The 21,201-nt window shown below is 49.8% G+C and overlaps 1 protein-coding gene across 1 annotated transcript in view; it reads left to right on the forward strand.

The window, feature by feature from the left end:
- Positions 1-4,090: 4,090 nt before the first annotated feature.
- LOC131278946 (FERM and PDZ domain-containing protein 2-like) overlaps positions 4,091-21,201 on the forward strand; it is a 38,094-nt gene continuing 20,983 nt past the window's right edge. The window contains 8 exon segments of the mRNA XM_058299578.1: positions 4,091-4,166; positions 7,587-7,683; positions 8,363-8,469; positions 8,548-8,664; positions 12,283-12,491; positions 15,372-15,476; positions 17,684-17,777; positions 19,015-19,100. Of these exon segments, the coding sequence (XP_058155561.1) occupies positions 4,091-4,166; positions 7,587-7,683; positions 8,363-8,469; positions 8,548-8,664; positions 12,283-12,491; positions 15,372-15,476; positions 17,684-17,777; positions 19,015-19,100 (891 nt within the window).

The following is a 21,201-nucleotide window of genomic DNA, read 5'->3' on the forward strand; positions in this document are numbered from 1 at the left end:
AGCCTCCCACTGGAAGCCCTCCCTGATTGACTGTCCTACACTCCCTTGCCAGCCGGAGCCAACCACTCCCTTGTTTGGGTAGACCTGCGGTAGCCTGCCGTTTGCATGGGTCGATACATCTAACTTCAGTCCACAGCAGACCGGGAGTCCCTTGAAGACAGGGCCACCTCCTGCTGCCTTTACAGCCCAGCAGGGAGCAGGCGTGTGTCAAATGGGAATGAATGAATGAATGAATGAATGAATGAATGAATGATTTGTGTGGGAATTCAACATGTGCTTAACCATTCCTTGTTTTTAGATATTTCATTTACTTTTGGTTTTGCAATATTGTCAGTGTACTGAGATACACTTCCTTGGAAAAGAGGTTTTTCTATGCCTTATATTGTTTCTTTAAGCTCGAGCTCAGAAGTGTCATTATCAGGTACAAGAGCATGGAAATTTTCAAGAGCCCTAATTTCCTGAGTGCCATTCCCATGCCTAGTATCCTCGAGCCTGCTTCCTTGCATCCTTGCTGGAAAAGATATTACCATGTTTATCTTTGTTCATTTGATGGGTGAAAACGGTTTGCTACTGTGGCTTTATTTTGCATCTCTGATGGTTGAGTAGTTGAACATTTTCTAAATGGTTTCTTAGCCATTCTTCTGTGAGTTGTCTCAACAAGCATATTACTTTATAGCTCTGTTTGGATTCCTGGGGAGAGAGAAAAACCACCGAGCTTTGACAAGGGTGTAATTTCTGGAATAAATTAGGCAGGTTCTGTCCCTGGGCAGAGCAGGTCCTGTCGGTCTTTCTCGGTCCTTTTGGGGGGGCGTCCCTTAAGCCCCTCCCGTGAGTCGAGTGGCTGCAGCACGCTGTGGGCTCAGGGGGCTGCCCGGGGTCTCTGCCTCCCATCCCCTCAGCCCCTGTGACTCCCACACCTTGAAAAGCTGGGACTCACCTGGACTTTGGTCCTCACAGTCCAGGCTGAGCTAGACACTCGGGGCCTGCTTCCGGGGTGCCATGTCTCAGCCACAAGTCCCCCGTGGTCTGTGAACAGATAATGCCCACTCCCTTCGGCTGGGTGGCAGCTTTGGGGTGTCCTTGATGACCCATCTTTCCACTCCTGAAGGGATTCTCAAGCTCTCCTTTACTTGTTTCTCCGCTCTCGTACCTGCCAGCTGAGCCTGCTCTGACTGCCCACCCAACCGATGCCCACCAGAGGCCTGACAGCACCAGCAGCCCCTGGCCCACTCCTCGCCCCTCAGCTCTTACAGAGCCCTGCTTGGGGCAGAGGAGGTGACGTTGAAGGCAGGACCCCAGCACACTCATGTCCTCCCCCGCCCCAGTCTCCATCCTGACCCCCGGGCTTCTGCCTCAGTCTCCTGATTGCTCTCCTGGTTGGGGACAGAGCCTCCCTCTCCCTCCTCCATGACCTCAGGGAATGCCCCTCCCCTAGGGACAGCCCCTTCTTCTTGTACCCCCAACCTCTAGGCAAAGCCTCACCCCATCCAGCCAAATCTCCGAGCTGAGCCCCGGCACCATCATCTCTGCCCAGAGCACCCCACAGTGGCCCTGCGGCTATCACTGTCCCCCACGTCTGAGCTTCAGGTCCCATCCTTCTGTCCCTCTGGGCCCAGGCCACCTGCACTTGCCTCCAACTGACCCATTGTGCTACTGGCATGGTCTTCGTGTCCTCAGCTCCTCTGTGGAGTCAGCAGGCCTGGGCGTGACTCCTGGATCACCACTCACTAGCTGTTTGGGGGATTTATTAGCTGACAGTTCTGAGGCTGTGAAAACACCTACAAAAAGGCCCCATCGGGCGATGCTCTCTTCCTAAAGACCAGCTGCTCCTGGGCTCCTCTGCCACGTGGCCAGGCACATGGTGGCGTCTGCTGAGCTCTCCCTTCCCTTCCAGCTTCGTTGCTCCAGCTCCTCATGCTCGTGGCTTTCTCTCTCTGTTCCTGTGGCTAATTCCTCGTGTTTCTCTCTCTTCATCCTGTTCATAAAGGACTCCAGGAAGAGGATTAAGACCCACCCTGGGTCATGCTGTACTGAGGCAACCTAATCAAAAGAAGTTCCCCCCACCATAGGCGCACGCCCCAGGAATGGATGAGCTTTAAGAACATAATTTTCTGGGGACCAAAAAAAGCCTCAAACTAGCACACCAGCCTTGGATCCTTGAGTGAGCTATTCACGTGCTGTTAGCCTCATGTTTGCACATCTGTAAAATGGGCAGATTATTCCCTAGCTATGGAGGGGTCACATGAGGATTAAATGAATCAAAGCAGATAACCGCCCAGACTTGCGCTTCTGTGCCTTGCTGCTTACCCACCCTACCTGAGTCACAATCCCCTAAGACCTTGTGCATGCAGAAAGCTCACAAGAAGTGCTTTTTTATTTATTTATCTATTTATTTTTAAATACTTTTTAAAAATTTATTTCTGTCCCCTTCCACGCCTGCCCCCCCCCCACCAGTTGTCTGCTCTCTGTGGCCATTTGCTTTGTGTTCTTCTGTGTCCGTTTGTGTCAGCGGCACCCGGAATCTGTGTCTCATTTTGTTGCATCATCTTGCCCCATCAGCTCTCCATGTGTGAAGCACCACAACTGGGCAGGCTGTGCTTTTTTTGTGCTGGGTGGTTCTCCTTACGGGGTGCACTCCTTGTGCATGGGGCTCCCCTACATATGCATGGCAGGGCACTCCTTGTGCGCATCAGCATTGTGCATGGGCCAGCTCATCACACAGGTCAGGAGGCCCTGGGTTTGAACCCTGCACCTCCCATGTGGTAGGTGGATGCCCTATCTGTTGAGCCAAATCTCCTTTCCAGAAGTGCTTTTTAAAGGCTAGAGTTTTCAGTGGGCAAGCCCTGGCAACCAACTGGACACCACTGGAGGGAAGAGACGTTTCTGTGTGAGGGGTTAATGCCCACAGAAGTCCTTGCAGTGTAGATGCTGCAGTGTGTTTGATGCACACAACTGCACACATATCCATGTGTACACGTACACACAAAAGTATATGCATATACACATGCATATATGTGCACACATGTGTGCATACATTCTCACACGTGCACCACACACGCATTCACACACATGTTCATGTATATACACACATGCTCACACACACACTTGCACACTCTGAAAACTGGAGCTACCTAAGCGCCTTGTGCTCAAACATTCCTTCCTGCTCTGTCTCAGCAGGGAGCAGATGGTCGAACCATAATCATCGTTTTTCTTTTTAGAAGAACAAACTTGGCTTGGTGTGAAGTCTGGTTATTTTAAGGGTTCTATCAATCAAATCCCAATTTCTCCTTCATGTTAATCATGTGAAGAGTGAATCGCAAGAGTCCCCTGCATCTATCGTACTGAGTTGAGGAATTCACCGGGGTCATTGGTTAACCTTTAGGCATGGAGGGACAAAGGGCAAACGTGTCCAAGCTGGGAGACCTGACACATCTCGCAGGTATTTGTATTTGAAAAAATGGGAATCCCAGCTTAAATGTCATTGCCAGGGCAACCAATGGGCCCACTGAGCCGTGTAGCTATCAAGGATTATGTCCCAGAGGACAGAGCCTCATCTCAGGAGCCCAAGTGGTTTGAAACCTCATTTGTCACCCAGAGAAGTGTTTGCAAGGATGGTTTTGTAAAGGCGAGGAGCAGAAGGGGTGGCCGCAGTTCATTTCCATGCAGGCGTCCGCGGGGAGCTGAGGGATCCTCACTCCCATGAGGGCTTCGGGTAGCCCCGCGCGTCCAGTCCCGCAGCTCCTGGGGAGGACGGCCATGTGCCTCTGCCTTCTCTCCCTGAGATCTCTGTACTGGCATGTGCTAGTTAGGAGGACGGGCATTCTCGGGGCCAATCAGAAGAGTCCCATGAGCTAGTGGGAAGGGAAGGGGGAGCGGAGCGGGGCGTGAGTGGGCTGTCGCTGTCCCCGCACAGCAGAAGCAGACCTCCCCCATGTGTGTTTGTTTGCTTTTCCCTCCCCCAATCCAGACCTCAGCAAGTCTGTGCAAATGGCCAGCGTGAATGCTGCCCCCCTGGGGGGGCCCATGCCTGCGAGTTGGATTCAGAGACTCTTGAGCTCAGGAAATGCGCTGTTTGCACGTGGGCTCGAAGATGCCGAGGGAGGCCGGCCCTGCACATCCCTGGACGCCTTCAACCTGGACAGTGGTGGGGACGGAGTCAGAGGCAGGTGGGTTTGTGCCTCTGTTGCCTGGGTGCGGTCACCCCTCGGGCTGAAGTGTGGTTTGCTGGCCTGGCGGGGGAGCGGCCGTGGCAGGCCAAGCCGCTGCCCCCATAATAGGGTGGCTGGTCGGACTCACCGCCACCCCTGAAGGGAGCTCGGCATGGGCGCAGAGTGCCCTCGGGTCTCCCCTTCTCGGCAGCCATGCTTCCGCGGTCGCCCCTCCTCCCGGATGGCGCCACACAATGCCTGTGGGGCGGCACCCTTCTTCTTCTTTCTCCCTGCGCAGGTGCAGGGTGGAAAAATCCAGTCTGCCCTTTTCCCTCCCCCGACAGCAGCAACAGCCAGGCGTGGGTGGAAAAATCCAGTCTGCCCTCTTCCCTTCCCCCGACAGCCGCAACAGCCAGGTGTGGGCGGGAAACTCCAGTCTGCCCTCCACCCCAGCAACAGTAGCCACCAATCCCTAAACCCTGCCCCTTCCCCCAGCAACAGCGACGGCCAATCCCTAACCACCACCCCTCCCCCGTCCAGTACTGCCCACTGACCTTTCTCCGGCAACCAATCAGAACAGGGCGTGGCTTCGACCAATCAGCCTTCCCCAGCCCCTATAAAACTGTTGCCTCTCCCTCAATAAAGTTGGACTTGCGTGTTTACCTTGTCTCCGCGGTAGTTCTTCTGCCATGCGCCCTCCAGTCCTGAGAGCCCCCGACAAGGGCCTGGCCTCCCTTGTCCCCAGTTCGTCGCCTGCTTCTCCGGGCGACCCCTTTGTCGCCGGCTTTGCTGGGCGACCCCGTCAGCCGAACTGCGCAACCCCTGTGAGACCGACCCCTCGTCCCAAGTGGGACCAACCCCTCGTCCGCAGCCAGACCCCACCTCTACCGACCGAGCAAGCCATCGCACCTGGGCCCCAAACGCCCATGTGTTTGGCATGCTGGGGTGATCAGCACCTGAAGGAATTGTTTAAAGGGGGTCTGATGTCTAGGGAAGGTATAAATCACTGGGGTAGCCAACTGTCAACTCACTCTGCAGAGCTTTAGTGAAGGCTGGGAGTTGTTTTATGCTCAACACAAACAAGCACTGCATCCCATCACCCCTACTACCTTACCCCTATCTTTTGGTGAAAAAAGAACTAGGTGGTGCTATGCAATAGAAGAGGAAGAAACGAATGAGTTGCATTAAGTCTTTTTGGTCTTATCATGAGCTGGGTATGGTTCTAGTCACTTCTGTACACCACCTACTAATTGGACCCTAGGATCCCTGTGAATCTGCTTCTGTTGTATTAACCACTGCATGGAGGAGGAAACTGAGGGGTTGGGATTTGAACCCATGCAGTGAACTCCAGACCCTGTGTCCCAAATATTTGCACTATGCTATCTCACCTATCAGCGTACTACTTGTTATTGAATTTATACAAGAAAATAATGAGCTCATAAACACAACTTTACACTATAACATGATGATCTGTAATGTTAAAAAAGAGCCTAGAGCCCTACAAGTTATATAGGTAGTCTGGATTCACAGGCAGCAGGTGACCAATGAAGACGGCTCTCTGAACCATTTCTTCAGGAAAAGTTCTGCATCTGTTTTGGCAATAGGGCTTGGGTGATTCAGTTGACCCTCAATGCACAGATATCTTAAAGTTATTCTTGGAAAATTATGGCCTAAATTCTATAGGTGCAAATATGCATTGCTACTGGCTGCAAATGAAATCACTAATAATGAGACAAAACTGTTGGAGTCTCTAATGCTGAGTAACAAACTAGCCTCAAACAAGCGGCTTAAATGACAACCATTTAGTTACTCTGATCATGATTTTGTGGCTCAGAAATTTGGGCAGGGCTTAACCAAATGGTTCTTCTGCTTCCTGTGGTATAGATGGAGGACTCTTGACACTGTGCAGGAGGCAGCTGGATTCTTCTGGAGTGTTCTACATGGCTGTCCTCACAAGCCTGGCTCCTTGGTGGGGATGGGGCTGGGGGTGAGCTCAGCTGGGAAGTAAGACCCTAGAGCTGTCCTTCCCAATGGACTCCTGATAGCCGGAGCTGATCTTCTCACCTGCCAGAGGACGGGGCCTGGGCGGCCTTCCCCAGGCCTCCATCTGAAATGCCAAGAGCATCTCCTCCCTTGCCTTACCTGGCCTTGTCTCATCTTGCCTCTCCTTGTCTTGTTGGGTTGCTTTCTGCAGCCCCTCCACTGGCCGGGGACAGCTTCAGAGCACCTGTTCAATCCAGAAGCCAAGGACTTCCACCCCTCTCTGTGGGCCGCCAGCTCTGAACGTGTGCACTGATACCGACCAGGCCGCAGGATCCATTTGGGGTAAAGGAAACCTTACTCCCGAGGCTTGCTTTAAATCCCTCACTGCCATTTCAGGCTGCTTCCCAAATAATGTCCATAATCTTTCTTTTTTTTTTTTTAAATTATTTTCAAAGCGACTTAGAGTTGGGAAGTGCTCTCACAGTCAACGTCTGCCTTTGGCTTGGCAAGTGGCTCTGAGATGTGTTAGAGCTTTGGCTGAGAGAACCCCAGTGCTCTGGCCCCTGAAGGAGGAGGGGCAAGGGGGTAGGGGCATGAGTAGGAAAGCGTGGCATCCCTTAGGGCTGCGGCTCCTCCTGCAGACCCAAGGGGCTGGGGTTGGACTCTTCTCCACCAGGGTTCACCAGCAAACATGTGGAGTAGACAACCGTCCCTGTCTCCGACATCCTCCGGCAAGTTTCCAATGAAGGGCAAGGACAAAGACACTCCTTAAGGAGAAGAACTATTTATATGTGGGTTGGATCTGGCAGGCCACCGGGCACCTCTTAATCATGAACTGCCTCTGAGCATCCACCGTGGCACCTGGAGGAAGGAGAGGTGCAGAAAGCTCCGCTGTGAGGGAACCCCCTGGGCATTTCTCCATGTGCTCTGTCAGCACAGGCATGCCAACTCCCTGCCTCAGCCTGCCTGCCACTCCCCAAGGACTCCTCTGAGGGGGAAGTGCTCCAGGGTGCCCTGGCTGGCTGCTGGCTGGTGTCACCCCCGATTAGTAGAAGTGAAGGAGGGAAGGCTTTGCTGTCCATCCTGAGCTCCCCATTTGATTTTCACTGGCAGACAGGCACCTCTCTGCTCACCTTCTGTGGTTGGTCCAAGTCCAATGCAGAAAACAAAAGCTATAGTAAGTCAGGAAACCACCCTTTCCAGGCCAGCACCCCTGGAGAGCCCACCCTGCTCCAACCTCTGCTCTTAGACCCCGAAGTCCCTCACACTGATCCAGTAAGGCTAGCCAGAACTGTGTGTTCAATGATCTGTTCCCAGCACTGTCAGGAGACTAAATTTAAACTCAGTTTGCTCTCAGAGTTTGTTTTCACTTTGTCAAGTACCATTCTCTCTTTTTGTATTAGGTCCCAAATAATTTTGGGGAAAGCACATGTATTGCTTTGATTCCATCTCTAGGCTCACAAAACAACAGGACAAAGAGCTTTCCAGCAGAACTGGATCAGGAAATCATTTGCATGACACTGAAGCATGACCCATGCTGTGGCTTTGGTAAGCAGCTCCCGGCTGCCCTTGGGTGAGGTTCCATCTTTACACCTGGGCAGGGCGGGCACTTGTCCCTTTTGACTTTCTATTCTACCTTCCTGTCCTTCCTCTCCCAGTTTGCCTTCTTCAGGGGTCACTTCTGCTTTTCCTCCCTTTCAGTTTCCCCCAAGATCAATGAGATTTTAAGGTTAAAGTTTGCCTTTCAGCCTCCATAAGCCTTTGGGTGCATATCTTGAGAATCTAAGTGCAAGATTGGCAAAGGCTTTCTTTCCCCCTAATGCCTTTTAACAGCCTTTCTATAGTATAGTTAGCTTCTTAGGGATAGAGAAGAATAATCAATCTTCTCATCTCTTGTTACCACCTTTGAAGATCTTTAAAACCACACAAAAAATGAGAAACTGAGACAAGGTGCTGGGTTGAAAAATCAACTCTTTCTAGTTTCTGATGAGCTCCTGGAGCAGAATTGAGCACACCTGGGTGAGTCGCCTTCCTAGCTTTGGCTGTGCTTGCCCTCATGGTTGTTTATCTAGTTTTCTCCATGTGTTGGGGCAGAGGAAAAAGAGCTTCTTGAGAATTAGACACGTGTGTGCAAATATCAGCTATGGCACTTACTGGCTGATGACCCAACATCTCCGAGCTACCAAATTATTACATATCCTCTTAACAAGAAACACTGTCTTGGATTATAGTTTTGTCATGAATGAAGGAGAAGATGTGAGCACAGTGAACTCTGGAATCTTCATCTCTTCTATTATACCTGGTGAACTAGCAGAAAGAGCTGGAAAGATGAAACCAGGTATATCTGCTTCGTACACAGCCAGGGATGCTGCTTTAAGGAACTGCCCTTTCTTATTGAGATGCCTTCTTCTTCCAGGAGGGCAGATAGTGGCCTTGAATCACATCGGCCTGGAGGGCTTCGCATTCAACATAGCTGTTAGAATGGTCCAGAACTCTCCGGGCAACCTAGAATTAATGGTTTCTCAGCCGAAAGGTACATCTGAGCCAGGTTAGGGAGGCAGAAGGGCCACCTCGATGTCTAGGAACACATGATCGCCATGGGCACTGGGTCTCTGTGTCCCTGGGGGGTCTTCTGCATTGCTGTCCTTGCAGTAGTTAGTGGCTTGCAAAGAAGCAATGCAGGGGGCACAAATCAATACACTTGGCTTCTGCCTTGGCTTGTTCTGTTGAAAGGGTATGGTGTACCCAGTTCACAGCTGGGCCCACCCATTGGTTGTTTTCTTTTCCTGCCCACTTTTCCATGCATGTCAGGGAGGACATCCTTATTGTACCTGAAGTCCTTTTTGGAAGTGGCTGCACCAGGATGTCTTCCTAGGAGGGGCTTAGGCAGGGCAAAGAGGCCTGGGAAGCTGTTCTGAAGTTGAATTCACATAGCATGCAGGCTCTTCTTTTTTGGTGCCCCTGTTACAGATCAGCCAGACATTTTATAGATCAACCAAAAGAGTGAATTTTTTAAAAAGATGCTTTTATTCATCCTTTAGATAAGAATGAGAAAGCAACAATTGTTTGTAATGAATAATAATATTATTATGTTTATTTGGGGCAGTTTTTCAGGGATTGATGGAGATAATGGGGGAGGTTAATGCCCCCACCCCCAATTGCCTGGGACCACCACTGCTATTTGGTTGAACAGTTCTAGAATTTAAGTGCAGGCTGCCTGCAAATTCAGGCACATGGATTTCTCCCTCCCACTCCAGGGATGTGGCATTGCACAAATTCCTCTTATGTGCAGGAAAGCCTCATGTCACATCATCCACCCTTGTCTAGAGTCCACACACAGACACCCCATTTTGCCTTGCCCCCCAGGAACCATGCATGCTCTTGTGCTCTCACAGACATGCAGCCCCCTGATGGCATTCCCAGGTGTCTGGCTGTCGTGGCCTGGAAGCCATGGGAGGGTGTCAGGAGGCTGTCCTGGGTCCCAGCAGTGGCCTCTCACCCAGGGGCCTGAGCCTGCCCTGGGACTTCTGCAAACACCAACCTTCCTTTTATGGTCTCTGTTAGGTTTCCCAACATGATTACTGTTCTTCCCGCAATATTGTCTCCCTCCCAGTATTTCCCATGAAAGTGGGACCGAGAGGCGCAGCCAAATGATCCAATTTGTTGTCAGGAAATAGAATGCAGCTGATGTTTCTCAATTCAGAGTAGTTCAAGGATGGCCTGTTGTGATGGGGGTTGTCAAAAACCAGTACCCAAAGTCTGTGATCCTCAAGCCACTAGTTTCAGAAGAATTTTGGACAATGGGTTCCCCACGATGGCTAGGAATTACATGTCTTTTCTCTGGGGGACCTCAGCCACCTGTTGGCATCCTTCCTTCATCAGAGTTTGAGTTCCTTCCACAGCCATGACCTGCATTCCCGTAGCCACAGGAAGGCATTTCCACGGTGATGCTGGCTGGATCTATGGGCACAGATGGACCACCAGGACATTTTTTGCTGTTGGGGCAGCCAGTCTTGTGGGAAGTCAGGGCCAGACTGATAACATTCCTATCAGGAGCAGCCACCAAGGTCTACGGTAAAGTGAGTTTTAATCACCTGCAAAAGGTCTCCTAGCTTGTCTTACTTTTAGTCAGGGCACCAATTGCAAAGTTGGCTTTTCAACCCATCACAAGTCCCCCACAGTCTCTTGGGAGGTTGTGGAAGAAAAGGCCCAGTGCTTACCATATTGCTAGGGACAAGGACAAGAGGACATTTGAAGGAAACGGCCAGGAATACAGCATTAGACAATGGTGGCCCCACAGCTCCTTACTGAATACCTTTAGATTGGAATAACTCCTAATCAAATCCATTCAACATGTGAGCGTGGGCACATCTCTCAGGGCTAATGAGTCTGTTTTGAATATAGTAAATCTACTTGTGTGTTTGTATGTCCCACTCTAAAGAAATCTACTATTCCTTCTTCCCACATACATATATTGAGCACCTAATATTAACAGTGAATACATTTATTGAGGCTCTACAATGGACTAAGCACTCTATCATCTATCTACCCATCCATCCATCCATCTATCATCTATATGTCTATCATCTATCAATATCCCTATCTCTCTCTGTCATTCATCTATACATCCATTTATCATTCTATCATCCATCCATCCATATGTACATATATTTATTATCTATCTATCCATCCCTCATCTATGTATCCATTTATCATTCTACCTATCCATTCACCCTTTCATTTATCATTCTATTATCTACCTATCATCCATCCATACACCCACTTATCATTCTACCATATATACATACATAATTCTATCATCTATTATCTATCCATCCATCATCTGTATATCTATCATCTTTCTATATCCCTCTCTCTCATCCATCTGTACATCCATCCATCCATCCATCCATACTTCCATCCATCCACACATACATACCTTTATCATTCTATCTATCTATGTATCTATCTATGTATCTATCTATCTATCTATGTATCTATCTATGTATCTATGTATCTATCTATCTATCTATCTATCTATCTACCTATCTATCTATCTATCTATCTATCTATCTATCATCTATCTACCGTCTCCCTAATCCTTACCAAAACCCTACCAGGTAGTTGCTATATTACTTCTATTTAGTGTAAGGAAATTGAGGTCACCATTCTTAAATGCCTTGCTCAAGGATTCACTTTTTAATTCATGACTTCATGTTCTTTCCTCTGTTCTTTGCCAGGTCAAGGGTTAGATGTGGGGTACACAGGGATCAGTCACCCAGGCTGTATCCTAGTTTGGTTATTACCAAGTACCCCAGAAAGAGCCCTACAGGTTGGAGATGCTGCTGAGTGCTCAAAATCCAGAGAGGCTGGATTTAAGAGCACTGCCACGTACTGCCTGCGGGGACTTAGGCCAGTGACTTAATCCTTTTGGCTTTGTTTTCTCAAGTTTGAATTGGGATAACACCTTCCTCATGGGACTATGAGAAGATGGGAAGGCATATAGATCTAGGATTTGTACCTGGCAGGAGCTTAATAAGGAGGAGTTGATGTTCTCTCCTCTGATCTGGTGTTTTCATAGTCGGGTTACTTAAGCGCCATTTAGGTTTTGAAATCACATTTCATATCTTCCTTCCCTCTTTTCTTAAAGCACCATCCTTCCCTAGATGCTAAGCTTACATCCTTCCCTGGAGCTCTGAAAGTCCCTCTGTCACTGGAAGAAAGTGCTGTGCTCCACGTAGAGCTGCCCACGTTTCCCAGCTGCTGACTTCTTCTTGGCTTGTTTTTTTTTTTTTTAAGATTTATTTATTTATTTAATTCCCCCCCTCCCCCGGTTGTCTGTTCTCTGTGTCTATTTGCTGCCATCTTGTTTCTTTGTCCGCTTCTGTTCTCATCAGCAGCATGGGAAGTGTGGGCGGCGCCATTCCTCAGCAGGCTGCACTTTCTTTCGCACTGGGCAGCTTTCCTTACGGGGCGCACTCCTTGCACATGGGGCTCCCCTACACAGGGACTCCTTATGCGCATCAGCACTGCGCATCGGCCAGCTCCACACAGGTCAAGGAGGCCCAGGGTTTGAACCGCGGACCTCCCATGTGGTAGACGGATGCCCTAACCCTGGGCTAAGTCCATTTCCCTTGGCTTGTTTTTATAGGTGTCTGTGAGCACACCCCAAACAAGGAAATGAATAGCGGCACAGCCAATGCTGGGATCTTCATCATGGACAGCCTGGGTGACGGGAATCAGGGATGTTTTCTTTCACACACACAAGATCAGGAGAGAAATATTGAAGAAGTAGAAAAGGCTCAGGCTCAGAGCTCAGTGCCCAGACCGGTGCCTCCACTTTCCCCTCTGCCAGTAAAGGTACTCCTTTCCTCTGCTCACTTCCTAGAATTTGGAGGAGAGAGAACAGGTGGTGGGGCCTAACAGCACTGCCTTTGAAGTCCTCCTTTTCTCTTTATTTGCCATGTCAGGTGGATAGGAGTTTAATGTCTCAGTTTTCTAATCTGTAGAATGGAAATAAATTTCTGCCTTGCTTGGTTTTGAGAAGAGTATAAAGGGGAGTAAGCTCTTAGTCAGTACCTGGGCCACAGGGCACAGTGTTTGAGCCTTCAGTACCCATAGTTGCTCATTATAATTATTCCTGGCAATGACAACATAAAGAGATTGATTTCTGCAAAGGGCAATGAATAGACAATCAGGCAGCTCCTATTCTTGGCCTCTGATTCATCCCGAAGCTGGAAACTCAAGGGCTTTGCTCTGCGCAGCCCCCATCAGGGAGGAAGATCCTAAAGCCCATCTTTGGTGTACCAGTCATCTGTGTGCCTCCATCCTGCCTCCGCCATCCTCTAGCAGTGTCACTTCAGATGCTGGGTGGGGTAGTCTCCCTGTGTTCTACCAGACCCCTCTCCGGCCTCTGCCTACTGCTTTGGACCCTGTGAAGCTGGTGTTTTTGGACTATCAGCAGCCTGCCTTGCCCTCTGTTTTCTGGTAGCCCCCGCTCAGGGGAAGATCCAACAGAAGCCTGGAGGTTGAGGAAGAGTGAGGACAGCTTTTCACTCTACCTCTGCATGACCACCACGAGCTGGCTGTGTTCCTTTGAATACCACAGTGCCCATCAGGCAGTCTTCGCCATGTAACTCCTCTCTCTAGGTTCCATCAACTGCTCCCCCTTTTGGCCCTTCAGGCCTAGGGGTAGTAAAGGCTCCCATTATTTCTAGCTGCACAGCACCTAACCTGTTCCTTATCAGTTTCTCTAAATGCTGCCAATGCCTTTGAAAACAGGCCTTTCACTAAACTCTCTTCCATGACCCAAGTTGAGCCTATGCACCTTCTAGCTCTTTCTGGGACCCTGATGGAAACAGGCAAGTCATTCCACTTCTCAGAGCCTCATGCTCCACTTTTGCTATCATTATCTGCTATGATGGAGGGCTTCATGAAAATCCCTGCCTCTTTGGCCATGGAGCTCACCCAGACAGGGCCTCCTATGAAGAACCGGATGCAGGGGGTCTGCAAGAGAAGACGGGCAGCTGATGTGCACTGAGCGCTTAACTATGTGCCAGGCAGCATCCTAAATACTTTCAGGTACCATCTCATGGAGTCTTTAAGGCAACCCTAGAAGATAGTTACAATTAAAAACTCTTTTAAGAGATGTGGTACCTAAGGCACAGAGAGAAGGAGGAGCACACCCAATGGCCCACGGAGGGTATGCACCCACACTGGGATTCAAATCAAAGGAGTCTGACTCCACAGGCAAAAGCTTAACCACCGGGCCACACATCAGAGGCTCCCTTGGCCAGAAGCGGGGCTTCAGACTGGTGTTCTCTGAGCCTGGTTTTCTCTGGACCCTGCTTTCTGGCAGGATGCTGAGGGTCACCACAGCCATGACTCTCATGACCCAGCCTGGAGAACGGCCAGGGCCCAGGATCCCTGGGCCACCGGGCAGCTTCACTGCCAGGAAGCTCCTGGGGCACGTTGGGTGTCAACTCTCAGAGGCTGTTTCACTCTTTGATTTTTAAAATTGAGACCAAATACCATGGGGTGTGTGCGTGGGGTGGTCTGGGAAGGCTAGGGTTTTGTCTGTGACTATACCAGTCTCTTTGGAAAGTCTTCTTTTTGATAGATCATTATTCCATTTACTCCAGCTTGTTTATTTTCTGTGTCCAGGTTACATTTTCCAATGTAGCAACTAGGACACAGCCTAGGAGAGGGGACAGAATGGACAAGAGCCTGGAGTGCCCTTGGGCCCAGCTGCTGGACGTGGGCTGTGTGGCCAGTGGGACATCCACAGCAGCCTGGGCGTTCCCTCCTAGCCCTGTGTGACTCTGGCTTGGTTTCCCGCTGTTGCTTGCTGAGACCCCCCCAGTTCTGTGAGTGCTCCTATCACCTGACCGTGGGTTCACCTTTTGGTTCTTCCACTGCCTGGCTACGTGTTCTTACATTTCTGAGCCTCCAGATGATAACATGCACTTTATCTCATGCACTTTATCACAACTGCATTTAGCATCACAACTTTTTGGGGTTAATTGGGAATCTGTTTGTTAAAAGTCTGTCCCACAGTAAATGGTAAGTTCAATAAGGGCAGGAATCATGTCTCACTTATCACTGCCATATTCCCAGCAACTTGCACAATGCCTGGCACATAATTAGTGCTCAATAAATGTTGTTGAATGATTGGATGAATGAGAGAACAGATCTAACATGGTTATTGTCATAGCACCAAGCAAAATGCTTGGTACAGAATAGAAAATTTTTCTCTTCTCACCTTCCCTGGAGCAGCCATCCATCCTAGCCATGATTGCTAGGAATTAGTGAAGCTCTTCCTGAAGTTTCCTTCCACCTGAGAAGCTTTTGTCTGTCTGGTATCTGGTATGCCATTGCTTGTCCGTGTATCCTGTGTGAAGTTACCAGGATGTCTCTGGAACACGTCAGTTTAACATAGAAGCTCACATCATGAGTGGAGACTTGAGGGAACCCACCTTTATTGAGCCCCTGCTGTGTGCTGCACGTCATTCACAGCCACACTAAGTTAGGAGGGAGCTCTCTCGTTCCATTTTTGTGGACTGTGAAAAACTGAGTCTGAAGAGACCAAAATACCATCCCAGGCCATACAGGGAGGAGCTAATAAAGATGGAAATGAAGCTCTTGTTCTTTCTGTCAGCAGCTGGGAGCTAAGTGGTGCCATTGCTTATAGATGGGGTGAGTGCCTTCATGTTTTCTTTTTATTCTTTTGGTTTGGTGCAGAGTGCTGGTTCTTCTCATCCACTATCCCCTTCAGAAACCAATGCTGGTGAAATCTACTTTGTGGAACTGGTGAAAGAAGATGGGACTCTTGGATTCAGTGTGACTGTAAGAGTTGTTAGGAGAGCATGGAAAGCCAATGTTGAAATGATGGCCATTTGGCGGGCATCCATGCATATGGCAACCTTTGATAATGTACTCATGGTGCACAAGCATGTACACCACCACTAGGGAGGTGGATGAACTAAGAAATCAGCAGGAGCCTGCAGTGGAGGATGGAGGTCAAAGGCAAACTGGGAGATGCAGGTCACCCTTGGTTTGCAGGTGCTAAGGAGCACCAGCAAGCAGAGGAGGAAATATGAGTGGAATTGAGGGATGTATCCTGACTTTGAGGTTAAGGTGGTTGGCAAGGAGAAGGCAAGGATGGTATGACTGCAGGGGCAAAAGCCAAAGGTGAGTGGGGTCATCCACAATCATCCAGAACAGGACCAGGGTGGAGTCTTGGTTCCCCCCCAGCTACAAGGGCCAGCTACAAGTCGCATTGGTGAGGCCTTGGCCAGGACTGGCACTTTGTTTTTGGTTTCTGGGCTTTATCTGGCAGACCCTTGAGGAGAGTTTGGGGCATGGTAGCCACAAAGGGTGGTGGGAACTCAGAGGTAGGAAGCTTTTGCCCTTGTTACAGACATTGGAATGGGTCTGGATTCCAGGAACTTTGTTGTTAGATTTAATTACTGATTGGAAACAGGATAGAATTTTCCGTCAGGAAGGGAATGCTATGGCTAGTGAAAATTTCCAAAAGAAGCCCAAGAGCTAGGTGAATGGAGGACATTCTTTGCTTTCCTACCAGATAATGCTGTGTGCCTAGAGCAAGGATACCTGAATTGTTGGATCATCATCCAGCCATAAATTTGATGTCAGTGGAAGATTTTACATGTGCATATAAGAAACCAAGAAATAATGTGCATGTGTCCACATTGAGTGAATGGACTGGTAAAGAGTATAGACAATTTATCCTTGCCTTTGGGTAGCAGTCCTATCAGACACCAAAATATGGTTATTTCTCCTTTGAGAAACTTGCTAAATTTTGGTATAGTCACAATTAATAAATATGCTGATAAGAGGTAGGCTACTTCCTTTGGCTAGCAAAACACTTTCAATTTCTTTGGGGAAATTTAATTTCAAAAATAATTATTGAAATGTCACATTCTAATCCAAATGACCATTAAACAAATGGAAAACCACAGAAATACAAATTAAATTAGAATAAAGCTTCCAACCTTATTTCTACCAGATTGGCAAAATTTTGCTGGTGGGATGCAGAGAGCAGGTATTCTCATACAAAGCCAGTGGAAAAGTGAATAATTATTTTAACATTCACATTGGGATGCAATCTAGAACATCTGTTACAATTAACAGTGAACGTATTTATTAATATGTATCAATAAAATTGGTTTTAAAAAGTGAGAACAGCTTTCCACCCAGAAATACTACTCCTGGGAATCTATTTCATGGAAATAAGAGTCCTAGTAAGTAGTGCTGTATGTGAGAGAGGAGGAGTTGGAGGAGAAGGAGAAGGAAGAGGAGATGGAAGAGGAGGAGGTAAGAGGAGGAGGAGAAGGAGGGGGAGGGGGAGGAGAAGGAGAAGGAAGAGGAGATGGAGGAGGAGGAGGAAGAGGAGGAGGAAGTGGAGGAGGTGGAGGGGGAGGAGGAGGAGATGGAGAAGAAGAAGGAGAAAGAAATTCTTTGAGAATAGTATGATTCCATTGTAAATATCTTTATATGTGTGTTTACCTGCATAAAGTAAATTGGAAAGAAAAAGATAGAATTAGGTCTTTATCTGCTAAACTCTAGAGAAATGGTCACCATCTCCTGTCAAGTAAAAAAAAATGAGCTGCAGCATGCTATGTAGAGATTAACTCTATTTTTGTACATACAAACTATCCACCAACATGAGAGGGGCCAGGCTCCAGCCGCCAGGCAGTAGCCACAGTCAGCCACATTGGTTTCTACCCACGGAGAGATGTGCTGTGCATCAGATGCAATTCCAATTCCCGAGAGCCTTCCCTGCACCCAGCTTGGGTTCTGGGGATACGGCAAAGCTCCTGCACGTGGAATGCATTCTTGAGAGCTCCTACCCTTCTTGCTCCATGGGTGCTGTAGTCTAAACTAACAGGAAAACATATGACAGTGTCCAAAGGCGGTAAGGTACTGGGATAGAGTGGTAGGCGGGTGGGGCTGCCTTCATCAGGGAGCTCGGGCAGGGCCTCCCCCAGGGCAGCCGGCAGGGTGGTGAGCTGCGAGATTCAGCTTTCCAGGGTGGCACGACCACGCGTGTGCTCTATGGAGGCATCTAGGTGAAGTCCATCATTCCTGGAGGGCCCACCGCCAGGGAAGGGTGGATCCTGCAGGGTAAGAGATGGTGCTTAGTGCGGAATTTGCATCCTGCAGCCAACAGCCTCAGCAGGCAGACTTTAGACCCTGGCCTCGCCCACTTCCGCTCTGTGAAACCTCGTGCCAGCAGAGTGCCCCTCCTGGTTTTGGTTCCATCACCTGCGAAGGAAGTAAGTTAACCTGCCCTGCCCAAGATAGGTCTACTGTGGGCATTGGATGCTCTATATCGGCAAGTGATGTAAAGCAAGCTATGTGCTTCCCTTGCATTGTGACTCACTTTCATAGCTGAGGAGGATCTTGCCAGCTTTTTCTCGGCCCTATCTCGTGGCCCATGGCTCTAAAGGAAGGGGCTAATTTTCTCTTATTCTCCAAAACTCTCAGAATTGAGTCAGAAAGGGCACTTAGAATCTTCCTTATCTTCATGTCCCCTAGAATTCCAGTGTCCTCCATCTCAATGGCAACTCCCTAAACTTTTTTGAAATAAAGCACATCCTGGAGCTATAAAAATTACCCCTGAGAGGCTTGACAAAACCATTTCTCAGGGAAATGGGGGTGAGGATGAGGGTGAGCCCATCTGTTTTAACCATTTTGTGAGCCAGTGATGGAAAGATTTTTCTATCGCTGACTGATTACATGCTTTGTTTTTTTGGTTGTTGTTGTTTTTTTTGTTTTTTAAAGATTTATTTATTTAATTTCCCCCCTTCCCCTGGTTGTCTGTTCTTGGTGTCTATTTGCTGCATCTTGTTTCTTTGTCCACTTCTGTTGTCGTCAGTGGCACGGGAAGTGTGGGCGGCGCCATTCCTGGGCAGGCTGCTCTTTCTTTTCGCGCTGGGCAGCTTTCCTCACGGGTGCACTCCTTGCGCGTGGGGCTCCCCCACGCTGGGGACACCCTTGTGTGGCACGACACTCCTTGCGGGCATCAGCGCTGCGCATGGCCAGCTCCACACGGGTCAAGGAGGCCCGGGGTTTGAACCGCGGACCTCCCATATGGTAGACGGACGCCCTAACCACTGGGCCAAAGTCCGTTTCCCTACATGCTTTGGAAGGATGGACTGAAAGGAGCTGCCCGGCGTTCAGAGTGGGGTGCAGCTCCTGGCCAAGGCAGGGATCCCCTGATTCTGCAGGGACACCGCGTAGCTCTGCCTTCCCCTCCCCTCCTTGAGGTCCTGGGCAGGGTGCTGGGGCAGGGGTGTGGAAGAAGAGGCCTTCCTGCCAAAGCGCTGGGATGTGAGGGCAACATCTGTCCCTCCCCCAGGTGACCGGCTCCTCTAGGTGGATGGAACGAGCATGTGCGGCCTCACCCACAGGCAGGCTGTCCCGGGCCTCAAGGGTTCAGGGCAGGTAAGGGCGCCTTGTCTGGAGGCTTTCCTTCCTTCCAGAGCTTTCCTGGATGGCATCAGGAACTGCAGGGGCCTCTGGGTGGGAGGGAGGGAGGCAGGAAAGAAAACAAAATTTCTTCTCCTTGTCTCTTTTTTTCTTTTTTGTTCTTCCACTTATCACGGTTTTTCTATGGGGATGTGAAACCAGGAGGAAACAGACAGCTATTTCCAAGCAGAAAATCTCAGCCCCTACAAATAGCCTTGAAAAAGTTCCTTGTTGCTTGCCTAGATTCCAGGACCAGACAGCAGGATGGAACGGGTGGGGTGTGATGGCTTCTCCAGCTTGTCTCTGGGTGCTGCTTGCTCATGCTCTCGTCCCCAGTCCTCTGCCCTCCTCGCCTTCGCACATGGTGAAAGCCCCTGCCCAGAGGATGCCCATCTCCATCCCCTTGTATTTTTGCCCACCAGGGCCTTTGAGTCACAATGAGGTGGGAATTCAGGACACCCAGGGCAGGAGACTCACACAGCGGTCCTCCTGATTCCTCCTGACTCCAGGCAGGGTACAGGCACAACCTAGAAGAGACTTTATTGTGTTGGGTCCTCTGCCTAAAGGTGGGCTCTGTAACCACCCAGTGTCCAAGCCTCAGAGCCGGCATTGCCTTCTCCATCACTGGGAAGGCAGCAGAGACTGAAGGTCCACCAGGGCCCCTTCCAGCCAACTGCAGGGCATGGTTCTGGTCCCTTTGGCTTCCTCTCCCAAAGCAGGCTGCTGATTTATGGTGAAGTTACTTACCCTGGCAACTTAGTCTGACATATCTTGAGAAGCGATTTATTAGGACCCTCTGTTCTTACGAGAAGAAGAAATGATGACATGGCTAGCACCAGGAGGGCCATCACCTTCCATCTCCCCCCTCCCTGCTACCGTCACTTGGCTAACAGCGTCAGCCTTCACGTCAGGTGTTATTTCCTTGAGTAAGCTCTCCCTAACCTCTCCAGCCTGGAGTAATTGCCCTTGCCCTCTGCTCCCAAGCATCCTGCTCTCTGCATTTCAGTTCAAATTACGACTGTTTACTTCCCTGTTTTCCCTGGTGAAAGGAAGCCCTTCATTCTTGTTCTTTATCCCCCAGACCTTCAGCTGGTTTCTAAGACCTACAGGTTCTGCTTCTGAAGCAGCTTCCCAGTGCATCCGCCTCCTGCCCTCTCCCACTGCCAGGGCCCACCTGGGTGAGCAGAGCACTTGGCCTGTGCTTGTGTTCATTTCTTAATTTATTTATCCCTCTACCTCACTGAGTGCATGTTTACTGAGCACCTACTAAGTGCTGGGCACTGTGCTCAAGGAACAACCCTGTAGAACTTTGCTACCTGGTTGACTCAGTGGGGGTGACAACAGGTAAGAGCTGTCACCCTGGGATCACAGGCTTGCGCTGGATGATGACTGCAGGAGATGATGGTGGCAGGGCCATGTCCCCAGGATAGAAGTTGGCATTTCTAAAAGGCTGCCAGGAGGGGCCCAGCTACTCGTCCATGAACCCCAACTGGGTATAGACCATATGGGGGAGAGGGGTAGGGAATCAAACCAGAAGGAAATCAGGCCTCTGAAGGCCAGACTGGAAAAGGCCTGGAGGGAGTGCCATGCTGGGGGATTGGATTGGGGCAGTGGGAAACATTGGAGACTTTGAATCAAGTGTGTAGCACGACTGATTTTTGTTTTAGGCCAGTCCACTGGTGACATGAGGGGGTGGGGATGAGGGAGGCAAAGGCAGGACCCAGGAAGCCAAGTTCGCTGGCTCTTGCCCAGTCCAGCTGGGCATTGGCATTGGGGGAGGAAATGGGGAAAGGGGAAGCACTGGGGGGGCTGCTTCTAATGTACGACCTGCAAGCCTGAGAAACCAGGTGACTATTTGGAGGGCAGAAGGGGGAGAGCCAGATGACTCCAAGTGCAGCCCCTGGGAGCCTCACTGCATAGGGGTCCACATGCTGAGAGCCATTGCAAAGGGAGGAGGCAAAGCAAAGAGGGGGAAGGAGGAGAGGGGATGGGTTTGGCCTTGAATATGGAAACAGAGGGACACATTTTACTCCCACATATACTTACTTGTCCAACAGGGAGCTAGAAAGATGGGTGT

This window comes from Dasypus novemcinctus, chromosome 6 (genome assembly GCF_030445035.2).
Source record: "Dasypus novemcinctus isolate mDasNov1 chromosome 6, mDasNov1.1.hap2, whole genome shotgun sequence".
In the NCBI taxonomy this organism is placed as follows: domain Eukaryota; kingdom Metazoa; phylum Chordata; class Mammalia; order Cingulata; family Dasypodidae; genus Dasypus; species Dasypus novemcinctus.